At 48.2% G+C, this 26984-nt stretch overlaps 1 protein-coding gene across 1 annotated transcript in view; it reads right to left on the bottom strand.

The window, feature by feature from the left end:
• PIK3CD (phosphatidylinositol-4,5-bisphosphate 3-kinase catalytic subunit delta) overlaps positions 1-24297 on the bottom strand; it is a 30195-nt gene extending 5898 nt beyond the window's left edge. Inside the window, exons 1-20 of the mRNA XM_074925038.1 lie at positions 24218-24297; positions 16066-16139; positions 15541-15704; positions 13863-14091; positions 13223-13452; positions 12217-12396; positions 11425-11574; positions 11027-11116; positions 9612-9833; positions 6404-6500; positions 5875-6005; positions 4903-4962; positions 4532-4699; positions 3623-3744; positions 3315-3458; positions 2520-2619; positions 1511-1689; positions 1209-1318; positions 552-630; positions 132-299 (exon numbers count right to left, since the gene is read on the bottom strand). Of these exons, the coding sequence (XP_074781139.1) occupies positions 132-299; positions 552-630; positions 1209-1318; positions 1511-1689; positions 2520-2619; positions 3315-3458; positions 3623-3744; positions 4532-4699; positions 4903-4962; positions 5875-6005; positions 6404-6500; positions 9612-9833; positions 11027-11116; positions 11425-11574; positions 12217-12396; positions 13223-13452; positions 13863-14091; positions 15541-15681 (2600 nt within the window). The 5' untranslated portion in view covers positions 15682-15704; positions 16066-16139; positions 24218-24297. The remainder of the gene's footprint in view (positions 1-131; positions 300-551; positions 631-1208; positions 1319-1510; positions 1690-2519; positions 2620-3314; positions 3459-3622; positions 3745-4531; positions 4700-4902; positions 4963-5874; positions 6006-6403; positions 6501-9611; positions 9834-11026; positions 11117-11424; positions 11575-12216; positions 12397-13222; positions 13453-13862; positions 14092-15540; positions 15705-16065; positions 16140-24217) is intronic.
• Between the last annotated feature and the right edge of the window lie 2687 nt (positions 24298-26984).

The raw sequence follows: 26984 nt of genomic DNA, 5'->3' as shown, positions 1-26984 counted from the left end.
TGGTGTGGCAGGCAGTGAGGCAGCTTGGAAATATGCAATAACTGAAGGAAAAAAATTGAGCAAAGCAGAAGAAACCTTGCTAGATGGAAGGAAGCAGTAAAGCAGCACTGAGTGAAGGTCAGCTCACTTACCCCGGGTTCTTGGACTTGAGCCAGTTGAGCAGCGCATCCTTGTTGAAGGCTGCCGTGGCCGCCATGTTGCTCTTGTTCAGCTGGATGTTGGCGATGGTGTCGGAGTGCATGACTACTTCTATCAGCCCAGTCTTGTCTCCTGTGGAGAGGCAGCCATAAGGGGTCATCCTGCAGAGATGAAAGAAACCCTTCCACTGAATTCTTGCCCAGAATTGGGTTCTGTTGACTTGTAAGCTTTCCCTTGACTGCCATATCTACTCCGCATCGACTCAGCTTTTCTACTCTTCAGTACCACACCACCTGATTTAGCTGCTCACAGAATACTCAATAGACCTGTCAAGGACGAAATAAGCTCACAGACAAAAATGACCTCACCACACACAACTTATCACTACAGAGAACTGTGTGCACATTACTCACCTCAGGTCCAGGCCCTCCTGCTTCCACAGGATGTCCATCAACTGGATCATCTGCAGAGTCAGCATATCCTGACGAAGATCTGTGCAGCATAACGAAGGAAAAAAGGGTCATAAGTGCCTCCCATTCTCCCCTCCTCTTGCACATGGCACTTGTTCTGCCCCTGCAGCAGGCTGCTAGAGGGGCCTTTGCTATGTTTGGGTCTAGCTTGTAAAGAACATCAGCACCAAGAAATGATTACTAGTACAGCGATAGTGTAGAGCCACCACGCCAGGCACAGTAACTCGAACACGATTACACTAATGGAGAGATATGCTCCTTCACTTTGCCAAAGCTCTTCCCACAGCAGCCAGTGTAGGACTTCAGAAAACATCTGTCTGGACACAACAGTGAGCAGCAGCCACTCCAACCCTACACAGCCTGGACTGCTGTAGCTCTTCCAAACTTTCTTTTTACTGTGCAAGGGTATCTAGCTACTACCGTGCTAAAATCTTAATGAAGAGGGCAGCAAGTGAAATATAAAGGGGAATTTATCTCCTGATTACTGCCAAAAAACTCCATCTCATTTACACAACTTCATCCATATGTAAGCCCCCTCACCACAATAAATATTTGAGACTATTACACCTGTAAAGACAGAGCCTGTAAAGACTGACTTACCATCACCATTTTTAAAAATAATACCCACTCCACCTCCACCTGTCTCTTCATTATTAAACACAATCCATAAAGGTTTCATTTTGGAGTCCATAAAGGTGCACTGATCCACACTAGAAGAAACAAAAATATCACTGTCAGAGTTTCCATCTATTAAAAAAGTCACCAAAGCTGCAAACTCAACAGCACCTACAAATGTTAATGGACTCCCATGAGAAAAAAGACCCTCAGGGTAACCAGAAGCCTGGCTCTGCTGCTGAACAAAGCCTGTGGCACAAATTAAGAACTGCAGCTATCTTCCTTACCAAACTTCAGCAAGGATAATATTGGGGTTCAGGGGGGACTGGAGGTGGGAAAGTGCTTCAAGATAAGTTTCCTGCTTCATGCACACATGCATCATCTCCTTGGTTTGAGGCTTGGGGGCCTTCTGAGAACTCGATTTAACAAAGTCATTCAGAGCTTTCATCTTGTTGAGTGCTTCTCCCTGAATAAAAGGGGAGAGAGGGAACAGGGTTAACAAATAGAAAATTCCTGGAGAAAGTTTAAAAACTGTTAAGATCTACTGCGAAATGTAAACCTTGGTTATATCTCTGTGAAAATTTCACACACTGCAACAAAACTAATTTAGTAGTATTGGCTTGAGGGAGATCTATAATCCATTACGGCTGTTTTGCTGGGCACAAATGCACTGCAAGGTAACGACTGCACCAGCAGTAATGCACATGGTCGAGCACCAAAGGAAGAAATGAAGTGCACTGGCTAGAAAAGTGAGGATGAAACCTATAGCTGCTGCCCTTCAATACTTTTGGGGAGTTCTGGTTATCCAAAAGTGCCACTCAGCCTTGAAATTAGAAGGAGCATGGGTTTGTAGGCATGTCTTAGATACAACTTCACCTATCCAGGAGTCCCTTGCTTCTGAACTGGGTACAGCGATCCTCTAGAGAGTGGGTAAACAGCAGGATTACCTCTGCATGGCAACTGAAGGAAAGGGTGCACTGCTCTGAATCAGCCAGTTGTGATCAGCGCCTACTAAATAGTAACTCATTCAACTCATCTAATAACAGCAGAGGTCTCTCAACATTTCAAACTGTTCAGACACACAGTGTAGTCTGGGATGCATGTGGGTGAGTAAGAGCTGAGGAAAGTCACATGTGAAGGGGAACTCCAGGCTCTGAATAGGATATGCCAAAACAAATACAGCAGTTAAAAAGCTTTTTTCTGTATTACTGATAACATTAAGATGGAAAAGCTAACAGCTGAGAACCAGCTCCAAGCAAGGAGGAAGTTAACCTTATTGTTAAAAGCAGTTTTTACCTGTTTCATCAAAACTTTCATATGGTGGGTGCTGCCTCTGCAGTATGCTTCCAGGATCAGGCCAAACCTCAAGGCAACTGCAGGAACATGCATTTCTGACCTAGAGGAAGAACAGAGGGTAAAACAATTCTGACTCACTGCACTGAGTGACTAATTCTCCCATTCACACCAGCACAAGGATGAGGGGGGCGGGGGGGGGAGGAGAGGAGGGTGCAAAATGTTAGCTGCTGCTTAGATTCTTTCTGTGTACTTGGGGAGGGGAAAGAAAATGCACCCAACCCCAGAAGGTGATGTAGAAAAACCATTGCTTGAAGCGATGAGACATTTTTCTGGATGACTAAATTGCTAACCACTCCTTTGAGAACATTACTTCAGAAGCAAGGACAGTTCAGAGCCCATGGCTCAGAACTGGCAGGTGGCCATGGGTGTCCAAAGCAGATTTCAACTCACAGGCATGCATATGTATATAAATTCTGAAAACAGAACCCAACCCAAACACCACCACCACAACAAAAGAAAAAAACTAACAAACAAACAGATTTTTTTCATCCTCCTGAAATAATCCTTATTCAGTGTAAAAAGCAGCAGTTCTTGGGTTTTGGTAGTCACAGCAAGGAAATCCCGCCAATGCTTTGATGAAAGGCACTAAAGGACAGCCAACAGCCTTTCAATAAGTACCCTGGCACCTATACAGACAGACGTGCTTGCTGTCTCACTTCACAGAGCAATGAGGGAAGCAGTAAATGCTGCTTTTGCCTGACTGCTGAAAAAACACCCAAAACATTTGCTGTTTACCTCAGATGCCAGAAGAGGAAGTGGCCAATCTTGCGGTTGGATAACGCCCTGTCCAGCAGGAACTTGGTTAATTCACAGTCTAAGTAGGATTCATACTTAAGCACCTGGACAAGCTGTAGCAGGTATTGGAACAATTCATGATCTCTGTGGACAGACGGGAAAAATAAGAGACAACCTTCTCTTTACTGCAACAAGTGTACTTGCAAAAACTGTAGAGACAAGACTGTCAGCCTTGTTCACAGTCCCCCTCAGCAGCTCTAAACATAAATAGAAAGGGGCTCTGCATATCCCTTGTGGATAACACTTACGTCAGCTTCTTTAATGAATTGATAGCAAAGGAACCAACATATCGGTCAGGGAAGCTAAAATCCAGCAGCTCCAAGGCGTTAAGGACAGGCAACTCTGGCCAGGTCTGAAGCAGGGAAATCATCTGTAAGGGGGGAAAAAAAAAATAGCAGAAGAGCAACAAGGTTTTTATAACAATGGCTATAAATCTACTGATGGAAGAGTAGCTCCTCTGTGGGGGGGGTCACTATTTATAGCTACCTCAGAGCAAGTTTGCAGACAACAGGTCAAAAACCATCAGCTCAAACTTTCTAGCAAGGCTGAGAGGAGGAGCCATTCCAGTCCACGGCAGGACTGCTCTGCTGTACCACCATCAGCAGAATGAGCTCTTTGGGAAAAGCACTTTTCTGCAGCATAACAATGCAGACTAGAAAGGGACCTTTAGAAGGTCCTGTCAAAGCTCTTAAAGTAAGGGGGGATGAGCAGCACAGACACCTCCCTAACCAGTGCCCAGTGTTCTCAGTGGAAGAGATTCACTGACCCCAAGGTGGCTTGTGCTGGTCTCTCACTATTAGTTAAGAATATCCAATCCAAAGCCTATTTCTGCTGTGAATTAAACAGATTGTTTTCTTGCCTCCAGCTTCTAGAGGGACTAAGCAAGACCCTGTTGGTCAGTAGTGAGTCTGGGAAGCACACAGAGCCAAACAGCCCAGAGGAGCCAAACCTCAGCTCAGCTGGGTACCACTCAGCATAAGTTTGCAGTGACTAGTTAAGAACAGAAAAATCTTCAGCTTCATGATGCCAAACCTACCTGCAGAGGAGCACTGCGAAACATCCCCTGTGAAGTTGGCCTCCCAGACACAACACAGGAACGTAGACACTGAAAGATGGATCCACAAGGGAGCCCTGGCTGCCAACCCCAGCATCCTCACCTGGGCAACGTCTTCATGCTTGTTCCATTTGGTGATGATAAGCAGCTTTGCCAAAGCCTGTGGGTACTGGTCACGGATGTCGTATCTCATTTTCCACACCAGATCTTTCTCATGCTCATACAGCTCAGTGTGGCTCCTCCGCTCCAGTATTTCCCTCAGCTGCAGCTTCTGCTCATGGGAATCACAGCAAAAGAGCATACACGGGGCTCAGTGTCAACCCAGAGGACTTGCTCAGCCCAGAGAGACCCTGTAGGACTGGGGCATGACCCAGTTTGGTGAAAATTGCTGGCTGGGGGTAAGGTAGAAATGTATAACTTGCTGTATGAAGCCAGGCTTGCATATAGCTGAAAAACTGATGCCAGAAGACTCACCTCCTCAGGATCTTCTGGTGCAGCACGGGGCTGCTCTCCATTCCTCCCCAACTCCAGCAGCTGGGACACAAACAAAGAATGAGAAAGGCTCCTCCTTTTCTCTGCACTTCTAGCTCAACATCACTTCAGGCATTTATGCTGCGTTAGAGATCAGTCGCCACCCCTGGAGAAGGGAATCACACCTCTCGCAGCCCAGGTGTAGGTAATGGACTCAGCAGGACCCCTCTGCTCAGAGGTGTAACCTAGCTGCCCACAGAGCCCCTTCCCTGATAGTAACCAGAACGAAGGGATGAGTCCTTTCCCCAAAAAGGGCACATCTGCACACCCAGTTCACAAACAGGGCCTCTGGGTCACCAAGCTCTGGCCTAACAGGAGCCATTCCAAATCCTTAGAACCAGGGTGTGTTTGCCAAGCAGAGCGTGCTGCCCAAGCCACCTCGCAGGCTGGCACTATCCGTCAAAGCTTCTGAGCCAGAACATGCATCAGGAGGAACATGCATATACATCCCTGCCAGAGCAGATCTCCTTTCTTTCCAGTAACGGGCACATTTCTTCTTCCACTTTAAGTGTCTGGCCAGTTGCAGTGACAGATGGAAAATCCCCATAGCACACAGCATGTTATCACTCTCTGCTGAAAGGGAGGGAGCTGTCTACTTTCACTCATTTCCCCTTTTATTCCTCTTCCTTCCTATAGAGCCCGATGCTGCCTGTGGCTCAGTTAAACCCATTTTTTAAACAAACCCTCATCTATGAGAGCAGCTTTACCTCAGTAATTCACAGCTTGGAAAAGTATTCACTCAAGTGTCTATTAGTTAAGAGAAAAGTCAAGCTTTCAACCAACAACATCTATTCATCAGTTTTGCTTGTACCCAGTCCCCATCGACAGCTGCCCAAGAGCCAGCGACACTGTATGCTCCTGCACCAAAGCGAGGGAATTTCTGTGCCTCCCCAAAATAAAGTCCATGCCCCCTACCTGCTCAAATGACGGGTAATACACGGGATGCGATGCGACACTGGGGAAGCAGATGACCAAGGCTGCTGCACTTTCCGTGTTGGGGTTGCATTGTACCGTGCCCATGGGGTTCAGAAGTTCCCCTTTCTCATCTGAAAAGCAAAGTACACAAAAACCCATGAACCCAAACCTCCTGAACCTCTGGTCCAGAAAGCAGAGCACAGCCTGCCTCCAGCTCTGCCACTGGACACTGCCTGGCCCTGAGCAGCTCACTTCGTTTTCCTGACTTCTCATAAGTGAAGTACACGTGACACTTTTAGGGCAGCAGCAACCTCTTATATCATATATGCAACACCAAGTAAAACAAGGCCTTCATCTTGGCAGGGCTCTAAATACGATCACAATATAGAGCAGGAATCGTACTGGGTCTGCTAGTCTGAACTGTTACAGCCCCTCCTACAATTACTGGGCAGAATGCAGGGTGTCTCCTGCTCTTGGGGTGGAGGCTAAAGATGCAGAGCAATACAGTAGCTCTATCTCTGGACGTTACCTGGAAAGGAGGACCACATGTGCAAGCAGCACTCCCCTGTTTTCAGCTGGTCCTTATAGTCGAAGAGCATGACATTCACCCAGGCGATCGGGCAGTCCTGCAAAGCAAAGAAAGCAGCTCATTTGGGTGCTGTAACTGCAAAAGCTGGATGAAGGGAAGAGAAGAACTAACAAGAAAGTGAGACAACTCCCTGCAAAAGCCCTCACAATAGTCAGGAATAAGAAATTATATAATCTTAATCTTTTCCAAGTCTGCAGATTGCTACACAGAATGCTACAGGCTGGTAACTTCCCATTCAAGAGTATATAGGCACTCCCTCACCAGCGAGTTGCTGTATGGAATATATCACCCCAGGTAGCCATGCCTGCCTGTCTACCTCTTAAGTTCTCCTAAAATCAACGTACAAGATATCACCACATTGAGATATTTGCCAAAACTTGGGGGTTTTTTGTGTAGTGCTGAATGGCACCAAGCACTCCCCACAAGTATGTCTAAAATTTCATCATCCAATATTTTGCATAGCTGAATAATCTCTAAGTTTCAGCAAGGCCTTGAAACTTGATGATATTTGAAGGAGCTACGACAGATATACTTCATATATTTCATAGTTTGAGGGGAGGGAGAAGAACCTTAATTTTCAATCAGGGAACAGAGAGCACAACTTTGGAAAACTAGGCAAAGAATGCTACATATACTTGATAATGGGACCTTTACACTGCCAATCCCCCCATCACACCCTGGAAAATAAAACCCACAAGCCCAGCCCAGTCACACAAGCCAGTCTTATTTTGGAGGCGGGAGACTCCAGCAAGCAAAGCGACTGGGGCACGGCCAAGAAAGAGAACCAGTCTCCCCGCTCTAATTCAGCTCCCCGCCACCGGAGCAGACAGACAAATTCCACAAGTGACCTAAGATTTCCTGCAGTCAGGTTCCCCGAGTGGAACAGTTTACTTCATTTAACAGTTTCAGCAACACCAGCATTTCACTCAGCTGCTCAGAAAACACTGAGGCTTGAGCATACCCCGGAGCAGAGACTGACTTGCAAAGAGGTTGCGAGGCAAAATCCTAGTGAGATGCACGCACAGAGTGTGTGATATCTGAAGGGAACCACAGCCAGACGACATCTTGTGCCACTGAGGCATTCTAGAGAATGTACCAGGCTTACCCCAAAAGTATGCCAAAGGACTTGGGGGGGTAACGAGTCAGCACTTTCCTCTAATGCAACAAAATGAATCACTTCCAAGAGGCCTCTCACAAACCTTTGAGTTGATTTGATTACACTAAGTATCTTCAGTAAAATCCCATTTGAGACATCAGCTCCTAGATCATACGGAAAAGCCAAACAAAACACCACCACCAGCAATAACCTTTTCTAACAGAGTAAATGACATCAAACCGCAGCGCGGAGCCTGCCAAAACACCAGGCAAGATTTCTGGTGGATAAGGTCCAGCAAAGTAACGATTCAGCATTGTAAGGACAGAAATATCTCCTGCATGACTTACAGAAACACTGAAAGCCAACCCTCTGGGTGACATTAACCCTCTGACTCATCCCAGTCGGGCTGCAAGCATGCCTGTTTTTGTGGTAGTGAATGATTTAGTTCCACCTATCTGCTCTGGACAGTCTGCACAAAAAACATGCATGTTATTAAACTCTGAGTACTGTAAGCAAAGCAAGTGAAAAGATTACTAATCAAAACCAAAAAACAGGGTGCACTCTGACTGTAACCTCCTCCTCCCAATCATTTTAACTGAGATCTAAGCACTTCATCAGAGCTGCTGCTGACCCTGTGGAAAAATCCATTTCCACAGAGGTCAGCTTCAGCAAATACTGGGATTTTTTTATATTAAGGGCTCACCAGAATGCTCACAAGAATCCACCTTTCCCCAGTACTAGAACACAATGAACAAGATCCTCTTCACAACTCAGCTAACTAGGCTGGTTTTGTTTTGTCAATCACAATAGTAAGATTTCTTTCTGACTGCTTCAAAACTGAAAATTATTCCACTGTGACCACAAAAATGCAGCCTGTGAATGAATCAGATATTCTGTTCAACAAAAGCTTCCAGCAGGAGTTGGAATTCTGCTATTCTTAAGTAAAACAAAAAAACCCCAACCCAACTATAAAAAGGTTGATCCTGGTCCTTGCCTCAAAATGTTTCCAGTCTGAAGGCTCCAACCCCAGAACTGGTCCACAGAAGCAGGACTTGTGGGTTGCATGTTGCTCCCCAGACATGTACACATGTACATGTAACCCCAACAGCACAACCAAGTTCAGTGAACCTCTAAGCAGTGAAAAGGCGCTAGCAGAACTGGGACTAAAATATTCTGTCATCACATTTATCAGTCCCTCAACTTCTCTGCACCTTAGTGCAGGTGGCATGAGTAATCCTCTCTTCAAAGCATGGTAACAGTGTTTCAGTGGCTGCAGAAACAAGAATTTACAGAAGAACAAATGCTTTTGTTGCTCCTAAAGAAAACCCTTTGCATGCAAAGAGTTAGAGGCACCACGCTTAAGTTACAGCACGAGGAAACCAGCAATTCAATTACAGGCTGCACTTAGATCTACTTTTAGTTACCGAATTATTAACAGCTAGAAGTTTTGGAATAGAGTTAAGTGAGAAATATCACTATCACGGAGAAATATCTCTGATTCAGAAACTCAAAACAAGAGCTTCCAAAGTGATTGAACACTTTCTGTCAGTTTGTGGCATCTGAACAGCAACCTTGAAGGTGCTGCACTTTCATTTTACCTTGCCTAAAGCTTTGCTGTAAGCAGTGTTTACATTTCTCATCTTCTTCCCCCTTCTTATCTGTGAATGTGATCCATGGGGGATTTGCATGAAAGACCTTACTAGAACGAAGATGCCACACAGAAGATTGTTTAACCTCAACTACAAAACAAGGAAGTTGTAGAACAGCAAAACAGAGACACTAACACAATCGATTCCTCTTTATGTTCATTCAGATGTTGGGTATGTTTCTTAATGGTCTTTCTGGACAAGAAATTACATTTTAACAACCTTTCCTACAAGGCAGCCACTCCTCAGTTTCCTGTTCCTGTTGAAGACGTTTCTGGCCATCATTCTGTAAGCTCTTTTATTAATAATGTCTTTTTCTGAAAGCAAAGAGCATTTGGTTCAGAATGGTGGCCGGTGCCTTCCAGCACTGGCAGGCCTGGCTCAGTCCCACACTGGCTTTACTTACCGCTTTCTTGGACTTCTTCTTGGTGGAACGTGCCTTCTTTGCCTTCTCGATGACAGCATAGAGGGCAAAGCAGAGCCGTGCCATACGGGGAAGGTCACAGATGTTAATATCAAAATCCAGCCTCTGCTTCCACACTGGCTCTGAGCACACATTCACTTCAGAGCTTGACACTGTCTTGCACAGCATCTCGTTGCCATGAAAGAGACCTGCTTGCACCACCAGCTGGGGGAAGGAGAAATAAGAGAATACCATGAATCCACAGGGACTTGACCTGTTTGCTGAAGACACATGCTTAGAAGAGGAATGGGACAGGGCATCCACTCCCCTGAACAGGATGCCCTACTCCTGTCTTTCCCAACTCATTAAGTTCCTTAATCTTCCTCTTTACTCAACTTCAGTAAGGGCACTGTTACCTTTTTACTTCATGCAGACTTGCAAGAGCTGCTTAATCATTGCAAAATGCTTGGGAAATCCGCTGGTGAGAGTATTACAGGATTCATCCCGTAAAGCCAGGCAATATTCACCAAACCGTGCCCCCGAGATTCTGCAAAAGCTCAGGAACCTGTCACACCGAAAAAGCAGGGCAGACACCAAGAGCTGGGCAAGTGCTCATGCCGAAGAGGAGGCAAATCAGCATCCCAGGAGAAGGGCACGTGCAAACAGCAGAGCCTGCAGCGCCGCACCAACGGCGACCTGTGTCTGGGTACACGTTTGCCTGCAAGTCTCACTCCTCTCGCAGTCTGACAGATCGCTGATAGACCAGGCTCATCCCCAACTTCACCTCTCGTTACAGTATTGCTGACTAGTCTGAATCACAGGCGTCCTCCCCAGGAGAAGCTCCCTGCAAATGATGGGGCACTGGGCAGAAGAAATAACTACTTCATTGCCTGTTTCTTTCTAAAGCCCTGCCCTGCAGAACACCTGCAGAAGTGACATATTCTTGCCCCATTTTCTCCCTTTCCCAAAGGGCAGCCATTCCCCTTCTCCTCGTTCACCTGCTGCCCCTTCACGGCAAACACCCCACAAAACCCAGGGCTTTGCTGCATCATGCTTTTACCACCTCTCCCATCACTCTTCTCACAGCTGAATCACCCCTCCTCCGCTTTTTGCGGACTTCTCTGCCCCTCCACACGGTTGTCAAGCAGTATTACCGCAGGGCAGCAGCTCTTTGCTACTCAGAAACTTCTGCAGGGGAGTGTTTCTAAGATTGCATTGCTGGGCTGCTGGCTAGCAAGTTCCTTTCCCCTTCCTGTCGTGCTGCAGTTTAGAAACTGCCCAAAGGCTGAATGAAGCATAACGGTGGATCACTGGAGATCAAGTTGTCAGCCCCTCTTTCCTCACCACACAAACAAGACAGATGCAACTGGGAAAGCCAAAACACAAAATCAAAACCCCAAAGTGAGTCAAGCGCCTACCTTCATTCTCTCATCTGCATTGACCTTGCTGCCTTGCACCAGCTCAATGTAGAAAGACTGCTCTAAGGACCAGAGAGAACCGTAGTTTGGCTAGAAAGAGAAAAGGGTTCCAATCAGAAATAGATGCAACAAAGAATTCTCAAAGCCAGCGCCAGAGCTCATCTCTCATCCCATGCTTTTTGCTCCAAGACAAAAGAGCACTGCACTGCAGGTGGGCAGCATGAAGCCTGTGACAACCAGGGAAGCTGTGGAGGGAGCTGGAAGCCCGACAGGAAAAACCCAACTAGAAACCTGTCCTGGGCGAGGCAGGAAAACCAGCTGCTGTTCCCAGCCGAGACCAGCATCTCCGTTAACGGATGAGTTGAGGGTGACCCCACTGGGTCACTGTTCTCTTTTACCTTTTTCTTTGGGAGTGGGGGAGGCTTGGCAGCCATCTTGGGGGGGCTGGCAATACAGTTGGTTTGCTCATCTCTCATAGCAATGATAGTGGAGGAGTGCACCATGGTCAGGTGGGGCGTTAGGCCTCGGTGCAGGCAGCTGCGAATATACTGCAAAGAGAGGACAGAGTCAGCGTGGATGAAACAGAGCCTGGCATGCAAGAGCAACCAAGCACATCAGAACTGGCTGAAGCAGAAACAGGTGGAAGGAGTAAGGAAAGGACACAGCAACAATCAAAATCCAGTTTTAATTTATCTCTTGTTTTATAAACCTGCAACTCACTGGACTCATGTTGCCAAAACTGAGAATATGAAGTGCCTTTTACAGCTGGCATTTCAGCACCTGACTCAAATGCCTGCATTAAGGGAAAACATCGAGAAGGATTCAGCACTCCCAACGGCAGTTTGCCCTTCCAGGGGAACACAGGATACAGGATTACTTGCCCAACTTCCAGGAAGAGAACCCCAGCCCACCATGCAAGCAAATAAACATTTCCAGAATCATACTCTATAAATGCATTTACACAGCACTCGGGACAGGCTGAGATCACTGGTCCCCAAAAACATAAGGATCTGTTAGGCTGCTTGAAGTATCCCTTGCCCCAAGTAGCAACCAGGTCCTGCCACTGATGGGTTGCTCTCCTCTAACAGGATTGCCTCCTTGATGGAGGATAACACGTCTCAACCCACCCTCCCAGCAAGAGGCAGCCATATGGGAATAGACTCATTGATAAAGCGAGAGACAAGGCTCACCTGGAACTGGTACAGGGGGTAGTTCCCGTAGAGATATTCACATTTCCCATTCACCTGCAGGGTGTAGTCCTCTGGGTTCTCCAGTGTCTCATGGCGGAAGACAGTAGCCTGCTTCTTGATAGCATAGCTCATTAATGTGATGGGGAACTCCTTTGGGGAGATCTGGAAAGTGAAGCTCTCCTGCAATGCCAACAACACAGCATACACTGTCAAATGCCAGCAAAGGGCTGAAATCAGCACAAGGAGCAGCAGTAGCTCAGGGGATACGTAACAACATTCCTCTTGCTCACCATAAAGGATAGGAAGGCAGAATTACCCTCCCAAACACATTAGCAAATAAGTAGGGATGCTTGCCAAACTGGGCAGGAGCATGTTTCAGCAGTGCAAGCGCAAGGCTGGAAATTGGGAAATTCAAACCCAGTTTCAGCACAATCACCAGTTCACATGGTTGCTAGTCATTAAAAATCTTCCCACCGTCATTCCGCCAGCAAGGCAGAGGGTGGCTGGGGTCACCATGCTCAAACACACTGCTCTGGAAGGCCCTTCCCCCATGGGGGTGGCTCCTGCTTCATGCCCAGGCACAACATGCAAAAAATAACATTACCCAAGGGCAGCAGGCAAGAACAGGGGCCCATGGGCAACACAGACTGATGCCTGCAAGCAGTGTATGCTGAGCATGAGCTGAGCAGACTCTTGGGCTTCAAAAGGAAAGGCATATATCAGATTCTGCACTCCTCTCCTACCCCAACAGCTTTCCACTACATGCAGCTACCAGCTAACCAGTACACCCAACGCATGGTCAGGAAGGGGAACAGCTCCCTTGGTCGGAGGCTCAGTCTCCCTCCCAACCATCTCCACAGGCAAAGGAATCTGGAGAATGAAGATGAACACTGATCACATGGAAACACCGTCCACGCACGCGTTATTCTGTCTCCAAATGCCCAAAAGTTCCCAAAGGGAAAGCACAAACCAGTTAAAAACTGTCACAGAAAAGTTTGTGCTTTACCCCGCCAGACTGAAACTTGACGTTGACAAAAATGTTCTTGGTGGGGTTATGTAGAGGGCCAGTCCCAAGGCCTTTGGCCATCGGCTCCAGCTGCAAGGGGAAGTTGTACTCCATCCACGCTGCCCAGCTGAGCTGCTGCCGCTTTGCTGCTCTCTCTTCACAGAACTGGCACATTTTGGTGCGGAAATCATTCACCTCTGGATCCCGCACAGAGTCGAACTCGTGCAATCCTAAGTGAAGAGTATGAGAGAAAGGCAAAATAAGCTTCGACACCCAAAGGAGGAAATGAGCCTTTGATAATCAAGTGTCTGTGAAACAATCTTCCTCAACACACGCTTAGTATTTGGCCAAAAGGAGAAGAGACAGCCAAGGTACTAGCAATCGGTTATTTACAACGTACAGTTGCACCAACTCAATTACTATTGCCCTCTACCAGCATAGAAGATTATTGTTGGGTCTGCACACACACTGTTCCCTTACCAGCTCCACCAGAGACCAAACCAGCTCATCTCCTCGCCCACATAAGCAGAGCTCCATCACTTTTCCATACGCAGCAAGGCTGCCTGGGACAGAGGCACATTCCCCCTCCAGCCAACACCCCTGCCACGCTCCTGGCGAGACCAATGATGGGGGAACTGACCTTTTCCAATGAGCAGGCTGATCTGGGAGTTAATAACCTTCTTGACTCTGTCTCCCTCTCGAGCCACGAGCCGCAGCACCGGTAGGAAGGGCTGGATGTCACAGAGCCGCCGTTGCTCATCCTCCAGCTCTTGCTGCTCTGCTGTCTGGTTGATGCAGGTGAAGACGTAGGCCTCGGGGTCACTGAGCATATGGTAGAGCGGCTCATACTGAGCGTGCTTCCACACCACCTGCACCAGACCAACAGCAGGGTGAGACCACGGCTTCCTCTGACACCCCCCTCACCCTCCCGAGACACGGCGTTTAGCGAAGGCAACGCACGGCCAAACCCCTCACGGCATTCCTGGAGCTGCAGTCACAGGCTGCTTTTCAGCCAAGCCTGGTGGCTCCAACTCGTGCTGAACTGCTGGGTAGATTTATTTGCAAGCGCCTTTAACCGACTTCCTTTTTTTCGTGCTTGCCATTTGTTTCAGGCAAAGTCAATCCCTCACCCTGAGTATTTAAATAACCCCCACCCGAACACCTCACAGTAAGTATGTGCTGCCTGTTGGCCTCGTGCAACAGAGTTATTACTCCCACTGGAAGCAAAATTGGGTTAAGCAAATTGCTCCGAGCAACATAAAATCTGTGACAAGAACCAAGAGCTTTTCTGAAATCTTCTCAAAACTATCCTGTTCCCAAAGATCCTTCGCGCTTCCACACGACTGTTCATATTCCATTTCTTCACTCTCATCCTAGGTGCCTGCCACAGGAGACAAAACTCTAGCACAGATGGGCCTCTGGTCTGACCCAGCGTGCCTACTGGCTGTAAAACACAGACTGTAATTTAACAGCTTGAACCAATCAGCTCTACTTACAGGTTTTTTGTTTGCTTTGGGGTTTGTTTTTTTACCTGAAAAATGCAGCATGAGAAAACTTGGAATAATCTGGCACTGTGCTTCTGTCCCTTGTGATGGGTGACTCATCTAGGCCAGGTTGCTGCTGCAGAGAAAACCTTTTCCACTGTTTTCCTTCACTCTCCCCTAACCCCACTTCCTGCCCAGAAAAACAAGGAAGCAGCTACATTTTGTTCACACGTGGTTTCACTACAACATTTTATCCCTCAAAGGAATTATCCCTCAAAGGAAGCACTAAGAAAAATCCTCTCTGTCATTGCCATTCCCAATTTTCAATTTCTCTGAGGCAAGAGAAGGCTGGGCTGGCATCCTGAATACTGAGTCAGTGCAGCATTTGTATTTGACTATTTGGGGGTGGCTTCTCTTACTTGCATATGCACACACAAGAGTTTTCATAATGCAAAACCCAGCGCAGGGACTGGTTGGCTCAGGTGAGCAGTAATTGAACACACAATCCATATGTGGCCAACTCCAATCTGCCCCCACTCCATAGTCCCTCTAATTTTCATCCCTAGGTTGGACAGGTACCCAGAGAATTGCGCCCGACACCACAGGCACCCCCAGCAGCGCCCTGCTGCTGGCAGCCTCAGCCCGGAGACATGGGTTTGGTGGATGGCAGAGGCTGTCACAAAGGAGGACTTCACATCGTGAGTCACAAGGAACAATCCAGAAGAAAGTCATCTTGCACTGAGTTAAGACCCAACACACCTCCTCATGTGCTCCCCAAGAACAGAGTCCTTGTTCCAGGAGATTGCAGGTAAGACTGCGGAACAAGGCGGTTACCTGCTTGATGGTGCCCAAGCTGGCATTGCAGGACACAGAGAGGTTTAAGTATATGCCTGTGGGCAGCAGAAAGTCCACCTGGATGTTTTGGTTTTCCCCCTTGGACCAGAATTCCATAGGGCAGTAAATGCCTGGGGGCATCCTGCTCACTTCTTAGCTACCACCTGCAAGAAAAAGGAAAAAAGTCTGTTGTTGTTGACTACGTATCTCCTCATATCTGCGCTGGGCTCTGTAGAAAGTTAACATGCAAAAGAACCGAAAAAAAAGGAAGGTTAGCACATCCTCATAGCTCAGGAATATGCACCTCAGACAAAAGCCCAGTGCCTTTAAGCCACAGAGTCTCTCTTGCTATAGGGTTTGCTTCTACCTCAGTGCAACCCTTTCTTAATCTCTTCTAGACTGAGATTAACATCTACATCTGCATTTGACAAAGAAATTAAAGAATTATGTTCACTTGAGAACAAAGGCACTTTTCCCGATAGCTCATCTGCGACCAAGCAGCCAACACAAACAACAAGTTCCTACCCCTGGCTTTGTAAGGCAATCCTCGGGCCACATGCTCCAAGCTCCACTTTATTTTTCCAGAGCTCGCTTCCAGTCTGCAAGAAGGAGAAAGAGGTGTTGCTGGTTCTGAGCATGCATGCATTTTTACACACACAAACAAATAATATTCCACTGCATACCCTCCCTCTACAAGTACAGGAAAAAAAGAAATCTATGGCTGAGGCAATCAAAATAGGTTTGTTAATTCCATCTGCATCCTTTCATTTGTCAGGGCTCTACAATTTATCCTCAGTACATCCAAAGAATGTAAAAAAAAGAGAAAAAGAATCTGAACACTATTGGGTACAAACAGTCGCTTTCAAACGCAGGGCAAGTGTACATATGAACAGCTAAAACAAAAGGCATTCACCAGAAGCCCCCCGTACATTTCTTCTTTCTTAAAGACATGCAACAGCAAAGTCAGAGAAACCCTCATGCTCCATCCATTTGCCCACAAGCAAAACACTACAGCAGTGTAAAACTCCAGGTTCCTCCACAGATGACAGGCAGCAGAATGTGGTGTCCCCATGTGCAGGAAGAGCCTGGAACTGTTAGCATTAGCTGCTAGCAAGAGACAGGGTAAGTGCCTCTAATTCTCTTCAACCACCTCAGCAGAGAAAGGAGCTCACTAAATTCCCTCTCACTTACCAGAGTTTTTCCACCAGGTCAGCAGAGGAACGTGCCAGCAGAACAGCCCGGAGGGTGCTCACATAGCCACGGCTCGTAGCTGCTGGGCAAACCAAGGCTTCAGCCTCCTGCCACTCTGACTCTGCTGGTTCTAAATTCAGCCCTGCACATGCCCTGAGCAATTCGAAGCGTCGCTTATCCTCAGCTGATGAAACCAGTCCAAAATTTGCTCATTCACAACTTAAAATATGGCTTTGCAGCTGTCAGACAGTGTACAAACTTAGAAAGAAACTCGGCAACATCCTGCTGAAGATTTGGGTCTCCCAAGTCATGAAGACCTGCTGGCAGCTTCTCGTGAGCCAGCCCTATGCTTCAGTACGACAAGCAGCCCAGCATCTTATCTGCCAGCGCCTGGGAGCACAACACTTCCCCATCAGCAGTGAGGTAAGGATTCCCAGAAATATGAGCTATGTTTTATCTGTCCTGCTTCCTCAGCGCGCACGCTGTATCACAGAGACACCGGATACAGAGACCACAAAACCACCCATGTGCCTTCAGAAGGAGGGAAGTACGCAAGGTTTACAAGTTTGAATAAAGCAAAACAAGCCTGCCTTGTCTTCTGCTCATTAACAATAAAACCAGCAAGTTTCTAAAATATCTGCTACGTCAGCCTTTCCCAATGGCAACAAAAGCAGCAAACTATCATGACTCTGTTGACCAGCAGAGACAATGGCCAAACTGCTTCCTTCTGCTGAGGATTTCTACCTGATGCCACATCCCATCAGATATGAAGTGCCTATCTAAGCTATCAGCATCAAGTTCAAGTTGCTCAGTACCTTGTCCTTCCAAACTCCCTGATTATCTTCCGAAGTAGAGGGATTTTTCCAATAGAACCTGGAGTGGATACGCCAAACGAATAACAACTCCGGATTTGTGCTGTCTCTAATACTTCATTTACCAAATCTCTCCCCTCCCCATTGATAAATTCAGAATGCTTTACTATAGTTGGACCTGAGATCTCATCCAGCATGACAGTTTTTACACGAAGCAAGCTCTGCATAGTTTAATACTCCTGCACCACCCCACTTTCATCTTCCCTTTTGCCCTGGGAAACTGGAACAGGGTTCTCCAGGCTATAACCTTGTTTGCACTATCTTGACCTCATGAGTAAAAGTAATTACAATTCCCTTTTCTCCGGATCATTTTGCCATTTGTGAACAGCCAAACGCAGCATCGCTTCTTTCTGTCAGGGTTTACGCTACTGGGGCTGTTTGAAATAAATTCTTTATCTTTCACTGCAGCAGTCTTTTAAAAAAAAAAAAAAAAGAAAAAAAAAAGGATTCCCCATTGCAGCTGCAAATTTTTGAAAGCCCCAGCATCATCTCAGTCTTTCATCCAGGTGGATAGACAGATTATTGTTAAAAATCCCCTATTATGGTAGGGTTCTGACCTGTAGGTCTGGTAGCCTGAGGTTCACATTAATCAACCCACACTTGACAGAAACTAGTTTCCTTCACAACTTGCATCTCTCTCAAAGCTAGGGCAAGCAAGGGTGAGACAGAAGTTTGTGTTTTAGTGGGATGCAAACCCACAGAACTGATCTCAAGCAGGTACACAGGCTATCAAAGACCCCTGCTTATCAACACCAAGCTGTAGCCACCCACTTTCTACAGTAAGATGCCTCTCCAGTCCTCACTCTTCCTACTGCAATACACCGCAAAACATCTTCTTGCTAGAATACTTCCACATTCCCCTACCTACATCTTCCTATCATACTCCTTTCTCCCCCACAACCCTCAAGTACTTGTTCTGAGTGAAGACAGGTACGCTGCTGCCTTCCAACTCCAAGAACACCCAACAGTTCAGCAGGATGCACGTGGCACGTGGCCCCAGGGGCGAAGCAGCAGAACAACCCGAACGCACAAAGCACTTGGGCTACAGCTGGCGTGTACGTACACTCCATCCAGGAAAGATTTACCTCAAGACTGGCCAGCCAGCAGATCTGCTTGGGTGGTCAAACAAGTCATAACACCGTATACACCTAAGCTAAAGACCTGCCCCTCGTGAGGGTAAAGCATATCGCTCTGTGAACTTCACGTAGCCCCTGAACTGGAGGTATGCACAGAACATCTGAGGAAACCACAGGGCCACAGATACCTCCCCATTCATCTCAGGCAGCAATTTTTCTCTGGGCTTGCTTTCCACAAACCTGACCTAAAAACTGCCCCAGTCTGTACTTGGTTGCACAGGACAGCCAAGATCACGTTCTGTAAAGGCTCTCTGCAAGCCGTGCAACCGTACTGACTTCAGGAAAGGGAACTGCACAGGCAGGAGTTGCAGGGGCAGCATCTCGTTGGCAGTGCTGCTGGCACAGCTGAGCACGTGAAAACAAGAGATGGAGTTTGCTCAAAACGTTATTCTGTTATTTCCTGAGAGGAGCAGGGCCCCAACTGCCCTAAAGAAAGAACCGCTCTTCCTATCCCACAGGGAGGCAGTAATGGAATCTCTTTTCCCAAAAGAAGCAAGCACACTTGATGGGAACCTCAGATCTTGCTAAGAAAATGTGAGGAGTGATCAGCCACAACGTGGTGGGAGAGCCCAGCAGTAGGACAAGCAGTGTGTGGACTGGCTGATGTGCAGCATGGGCTGTGACTGCCACCACAGCTGCTGCTTTCAGTCTGCAGATAAACAAGCTCTCACACAGCAGAGCCAAGTATCACTTTGGATGTCTCGGAGCATTAAGAGGAAGAGAAATGCATGCTGTCACACCACACAGGTCCCAAAGCATCAAGCATGCACCCAGCGACAGATTTCTATGGGTCCAAACATGAAGCTATTCCCCACAATTCCCAAAGAATTCAAGTGTACTCCCCTTTTCACATGTATTTCTGCTCTGTGGAATATTTTTGTAAGGGGAAAGTAAAAATCTGTGCAAGACAGACTTTCTCAGGAAACTAGAAATTAAATACACATGGGCCCACTCCACACTGACCCCTGCCTCTGGGTCTGACCAGCCCAACAAGCTGCTAGAAGTGGACAATTGCTCCACAACCCCTCAGTAATTTTGAGATGTGGAGTCATTTCCTAGGGGAGCAATCAAGAAAGATGTATCTCCATTGATACTAATCACTTCCTTACTGAGACTCATATGGGCAATGAACCCATCTTAGAACGCCCAGACCTCTTCGTCACTGGGCAGAAAAACAGGTGGAGGAAAATAATCATGAGACAAAATTCCAGGTGAATTTCAGATGAAGGCAAATCCTGAACTTCCTCTCCCCTCTTTGCCTCAGTTCATTATTCTGCAGGAAAGCTACAGACTGCTTTGCTCCCCTTAAGGCTTCCCCTTTCATTAGTGTGAAGGTAGTAAATGTGTATCTGACCAAGGCAGAGCTGATACGCACATGGGACAAACCCACGTACCACCCTGGAGGACAGAACATACAACTCCGATGTTACTGGATGCCACGTAGCAAATATAGGCACATCCTTAGTAGGAGCTGGCATACATTTTAAGTTCACACGCCCTGAGGAATACATAGTTGCACACCAAGGCAGATTTATGCAGAGCATAACAGACACGTTTGAAATTAGCCAGTCAGTATTGAACAAGCCAGCAGTCAACATAAAACTAACACAGATCTCCTCCTATGAAGTTTAGCAGCCACAGCTCTGGTGTTTACAACATACAACTGCTATTAAGAGAAGAAAAACAAAGCAGCAAGCTAGCAAGATCACTCATGGAGTAGCGTTCCATAAACCTCTGTGAGGCTGCAGCGTTAGACAGACACGGAAGCTCTAACGCCCACAAACAGATTACAAAATTACTCAACCCCAGGACTACAAAAATACCTTTCAAGTTTATAAGAAATGAGTGGTGCAGAGCTCACAGGTGATGCGTCGCGTGGGAGACAGCAGGAAGTCACTTTCATTGCAGGCATCAACTTAGCTGGGGGAGGAGACCACGGGAATTTTTGTGTACACACATGCTTGACATGTCTTTACCACACAATCAACACACTTGGCAGATTCGAACCAACCCTAAGCTTTCACAGGCACAGACCCATTTCAGTGAGTGTTCTGAAAGCGTTTTAAGCTTGGGCTTGCTTTTTTGGTGGAGGTCACGGGGTAAAGCAGGTCCACTGTACACAGCGGGCAAGTTATTTGAGCATTAACAGACCATAAAATGGACCCACAAATTCCCCTTCAAGAAGAGACTGGGAAAACTCCTGCAGCAGGTAAGCATGTCAAACTGTGTCTGTATGTGGGAATTTTGCAGGGGGACTCCCCCTTGCAGGGCTGGCAGGTTACTCACACCCAGGTGCTTGCCACTTAACTTCATCACACAGAAAAAACACGCTGGATCTGCTTCCCTCATGGTATAAGGTAAAAAAATCCTGATCCAGGCTCCAGTTTCATGATGTGGATGCAAGCAATGGAAGCTCACAGTAAGACTGGCCTTTGCAGCTCTGCCTGCTGACAAGTATTGACAAACTGGCCCTTTATTCATCTAAAAGCGCACACATGCTGGCGAGAGCGGCTGGAAACAGCCTCAGCGACTGCTGGCCCAGAGCGGTGCGAGCGCCTGGGGTGCTGCCCCACTCACCCCAGCTGAGCGGGGACCCTCAGCACAGCAGGTCAGCCCTGATGCTGCAGCCAGCCCGCAGCACCCACAGCAAGCTGGACTGGGAGCCCGCAGCCATCCCCTGCAGCCTGCCACCAGGAGCGACGCCGAGCCTGGACGTTCAGCCAGAGCAGCCTCTACACCAGAAGAATGGCTTTGCTGCCTTCTTGAATACCTGCTAATGTCATTTTGCATTAATAGGACAGATTTTGCTCTCGTGTCAACAAAAGTGTTGCCTTTACAACTTCCATTAAGCTTTCTGTAAAACATGGATCGGTGTCCCAACTGTGCTGTTACACCATCGTGGCTCTTTCAGTTCCTGTGACAGTGTTGCACCTTCAGTACAGACCTGAGTTGCACCAGAGCTCCAATTATCTCTGGTTCCTCCTTTGACACATGCACACAAGTGTGAGGCTTGGCCCATGAAATAGGTAGGAAAAAACCAGGGCCCCCTGAAAGGGTACAGAGAAGCATTCAAGTACTGAACAACCTCTAAAATCAATGCTTTTGTATCTTCAGGGTTCATTTCCTCAAACCCTAGTTTAGAATATTCTGAGCTCCTTTATTTGGTTTACTGTAATGACTTCTACCTCTACCCAATATAAAAATCAAATAAAGGTTTTTGCAAATTATCAGCGTCTGTACATATCCGTATGTGCATTGATCTCTCATATCCTGCCACACAATTCCCTGCACCAATTCATTCATTCTTTCAACAGCAGTTCATTGTTCATCCAATTCTACATAGTAGAAACATAGCTGCATTGGTTTGATAACACCTTCTAGTAGAGATTTCCAAGCACCTGATTAATCACCTTTACTACCTACTTTGCCTACACAAACCACTAGACTGAGGTAGACATACAATGGAATCTGCCCAGGATAACTGGGCAAGGGACAAAACCGCAGCCACCTAACTCTCCAGGCCTCTAAAACACTACAGAGCACCCCCTGCTCTACCAGAGGGGTTGATATAAACCAGCATTTATGTACCAAAATCAGCACTCTCCATGCATCAAGATGTCAGCAGAGAACCATGGATTTTTCCACCTTCCAAGGAATTGTTCTAGCTATGTGGAGACTACAAGGATCAAGCTTTGAACAACCACCAGATCCAAAAAAAAAATCCCTTAGTTTACGCCCTTCCCTTTATGAAATAAAGGCTCCTTTACTTTTAGCATTTATATTGCTCAATGCCCGCCTTCCACATGCACACCCCCATAAAACAGGCTCACAGAGAAAAGTAATGGGAAGCAGAACTACACTAATGTAATCTGAACTGGAGCTAACCTTGTTTGTGTGCAGGGCTCATGATGAAAGGGGTTGTCAGCAAGGAAAGAGATAGGAAATCAGAATGTACACACGGTGATAAAAACTGGCTGCAGTTCTGCGGGGCTCCAGAGCAACTAGAGAAAGAGCTTTGGAGTGATACACCATCATTCAAGCTCAGCAGGGCCTTAGATCCGACCACAAGTAAGAGCCAGAGGCAGGGAAAGAGGAGCTTCGGGAGAGCCACTTAAGAGAAATGGAAACGTAAAGCCATACCTCATTCTGGATGTAAAATAGTACCACTAGGGAGGCAGAGAAACATCAGGGAGTAAGAAAAGCATCTGATGGGAGGGCTCGAGAACCTTGCTCTGGTGGAAACTTTCAAGCAGCCTTTTAGGCAAGTTCAATCAACTACACTTTCAGTGTTGTCTGAGGAAGCATCTAGTGGGAAACAGTGTATTTAGTGGTTAAAGCAAGAGCTTGAAAACCAACTGAAGTTCCATTCCCAACCCTGACAATTGTTTGATGCGTGACTTCAAACAACTAACTCCTCCATGTTTCGGTTTTCTCGTACACACAAGTATATGTGACACAGGATGTTGCAATCCTTAAACACCGCCAAAGCCATTTGGGATCTTTGCACTCTTGCTATTACTGCTAACACGGGCATAGTTGGGGAGCTGGAGGAAGTTGTGATAAATGAAAGCTTCTAGCTGAAGAGATTGCTGAAATTAGTCTTTTTCGACTACTCCCATGAGTGGACAATACCAGAAACCCGAGCTCATCTTGCTGATGAAAACAAAAAATAAGCCACACGTTTCGAACGACCTTCCACCACTACATTCAACTTCCTTTACTTTCAGGTTCCCATCTCGAGCAGGTACAGCGCACCACGCTTCGGTCTTAAGAGAGCTCTTCCGAGCCTCCCTCGCGCCTCGACAAAGCGCACAGCCCCAGGCGAACGCGCCCGGGAACACCCGCCGCCGGCACCGACCGCCCTCGGCAGCACGGCCCCGGTGTCGGAGGGGTGCGGGTGGCTGGGTGCGGCCAAGCGTGCCCCATCCCTGGGCGATCGCGGTGCCAAGCGCCGAAACCCTGCGGGTAAAGGCCGAACCTGAGCATCCCTCACCCCTCGGAGGGGGTCAGCAGGTGACGCGAGTGGTCGCCGTCCAATTCCCGGCCAAAGCCGGCAGGCAGCGGCATCCGCCCGCCCCGGGCACCGCCGCACATCTGCTGCTGCTGCTGCGGGAAGCGGCTCCGGGGGCTGAACCCCCGCCCAGCGGCTAACCCCCCCCGCTCGCTGGTTACCGACTCCTCAGACGCCCCGCTCCCATCACGCAGAGCCGCTTTTTCTGAAGGAAGATGCAGTTTGCTAAAGGAGCCCGAGGAGCAGCCGGGATTCACCGCAAGCGGCGCGGAGACACCCGCAGGAGCGACCCCCGCAGCGCGACACCCCCCCCCGCCGGCGGTGACCGCGCACCCCGCACCCGCGGGGACCCCGGGCCGAGACTCGCGGGGCCGCGGCGGGGAGCGGGCGGGGGGACGGGCGGCCGCCGCTGCCGGGCCCCGCTGCTCTCCCCGGGCCCGGGCCCACCCCCCCGGCCCGGCGCTCACCTGCGCTGCTCGCCCGCGGCGGGCGGGCTCCCGGCGCCGGCCCCGCTCCCGCCTGGGCGGGCTCCCGGCCCCGCCCCGGGCCGCAAAAAGGGGCCGTGCGCCGGCGCGCACCGCCCCCCGCCGCGGCCGGCCGCCACGCACCGGCGGAAACCCCGCGGGAGCCGCACCGGGCCCCCGCAACGCGCGGAGCAGGGACACGCCGCGGGGCGCGGCGGGGAGGGCAGGGCCGAAATCCGGACGTGCCTGCAGAACTGTTCCACGGGAGGTGTAAAACGCCTCGGGGTTCGCTCCGCCCCGGGAAAAGGCTCCTCCGGCAGCCCCGGCGGTGCGGCTGCACTTCGCTCATCGGGAAAACTTGCGCAGGAGGGATGGGGAGGACCCCAAATCCCAAAGGAGAGGAGGGTCGGCTGAGGGGCGAGCAGAAATGCCTCCAAGGCAGGCAGGGTGCCCCGGGGGGGCTTATAACACGCCTGGCGGTTCCCTGGCACCTGCTAATCCTGGCAGAGAGGGGAACCAAGCACACCGAGACCAAGGACGTGCGGGCTACCTACCCTTCTCCTCCCTCCCCCCAGCCCGTCGCACAGGTCCGTTGGCTGCAGGGGAACAGCCCCCCACACCCCCCCCAGGCACCAAACCCATCCCGCCGGAGCCCCAAGGTTACTCGGGGGTCGGCTGCTTCTCAGACGCCCAGGGGCTGCTGATCACCCTCCGGCACAGAGCATCCCTCCGCCTGTCCCCTGGAAATGAGGGCTTCACAACCAGCAGCAGATGGGGATACGAAATGTTTCCAGTGTTCGAAGACAATCCACTGTCTCATTAAACTTTCAGCAGCAACTAGATACCCAAAACCCATTCGCTCATTTGAAAAATCCCTCTTCGCGCACGTCTCCTCTTGCACTTTGGGAAGCGCCCACTGTGCTTTGGGTCACAAATAATAACAGATTGTGAACGTAGATTTGTGCTTTTAATCATTTCTCTGCAATCTAGGTGTAAGACACGGTTAGCATTAACGCATTGCCCCGACTGGTCCTGCAGTTTTTTACAACTCCCAGAATCACCATTTTTCCTAAAGCTTCTGCTGCTGGACGCATGTGATTAAGGTATAAATATCCTCCCCCCCCCCCCCCCATGTTATAATCCAAGAAAAGATCATTATTCTTCCAATCTGACTCATTTTCCCCCCCTCCCAAACATTACTAGTTGGCAACACAGATATCTTACCATCAGTACAAAATGTGACTGTAGAAACATTCGTTCTTCAGCTCCATTTGAATCTACTATCACGTCTTAATGTGACCTTTTAAAGCTCAGAAACTGTCTATTTTAAATCATCGGCCCTGACATGTGTTGAAGATATTTTTAACAGACTGTTTACAGGAATTCTGGTTTCTGTTCTGCTATTTTTTTCCTTTTCAACAGCTTTTCTATTCATCATCTCCCAAGTTTCACATCTAGGACTGTACTGAACACTTATAGGACATTTGCCGACATGGCCTGTGAGAAATCAGACAACAGAAACCGTAGGGAAGGGAAAAAGGAAAAATAGTTGGAACCTGCTAGATTAAAGATGCGAGTTCTCCAGGAAGAGCAGAAGGGAAAGGTCAGTTAGTTGATTTTCCTCTGTGTTACTGAGAACAAGACAGTGCTAATGGGTTTGAAGAAAACACTGGGGAAAAGGGCTAGTGGCATCCATGTGGCATTATTTCAAATGCATCCAATATTAATCAAGTGCTAGGCATGCCAGTTCAAAGAGCCCATCGCCACGCCATTCTGGTACAAATTTACCCAGAAGTTGTTCCTAGAACTCTGAAAGGTTAATTTTGTATTCTCAGCTCTTAAGTTCTCTTGCCACGCAGCAGGCACATGCTCCATGCCACTTATTCTGGTGAATTTGCCAAAACCATGGTTCCGTGCTCCTGCTGAGTCAGGGGTCAGCCTAGTCCGGTTTAGCAAACGATGCAGCCCCCGGCCTGCTATTCATGACTGTCACACCATGGTCCAAGTTTTATGTAGGACTCATTAGGGGAGTGCAGAGGAGAAAAGAATGGTCACTTCTTGTACTATTGCAGGGGCTGATCTCTGCCATGGGGACATGGCAGCTCTGTCCCCAGATATGAACCCTGCAGTAATAATAAATGGGGTACAGTGCTGCAACTACAGCTTGGCTCCAAGCTAAGCATCAGGCAAGGAAGAAAAATTGCTATCTGAAACTGATGTCAACATAGTTGTTGGGTAACACAAACTGACTTTCAATTTAAAAATTTAGTATTTCCCATGCATAAACAAATGCACTTGAAGACAAGATGGGATATTCTCTCAGACTGGGACTACCCAGGGTTAATATAAAATTGTAGACAGTAGAAAGACAAATGTACAGGAGGAAAGGGATGACAAGCTTTCAGACATTCTGTATCACACAAGTGCTGGCTCAGGGTACAAGCCTTTGCAGGGTAAGGATTGTCCAGAGCTCAACAGAGAGAGGGGAGACTCCCTACAAATGGGGAAAAACATCCCGCAGTGCTTGGCTAGGGTTAAGGGCTGCAGTCCGGTACATATTTACCAAAGCCAAACATAAAGTGTGATTTTCTTTTCCTCTTTTGGCTGTACCCCAGTTACAATGACTATTCACATGAATACCTTCTTTTTATGCCCCTTTTCTTTAACAAAGACTTTTTTGAGCCCTTAACTATCAGCCTTTTGTAGCTCCACCTCTTGGCATTTATCCTCACCTCTTTTTTCAGGTTGTCTCCTCTCTTCACTGCTCCAG

Source organism: Athene noctua, chromosome 22, assembly GCF_965140245.1.
Source record: "Athene noctua chromosome 22, bAthNoc1.hap1.1, whole genome shotgun sequence".
Taxonomy (NCBI): Eukaryota; Metazoa; Chordata; class Aves; order Strigiformes; family Strigidae; genus Athene; species Athene noctua.
This window is presented reverse-complemented; position numbering and strand designations above follow the sequence as displayed.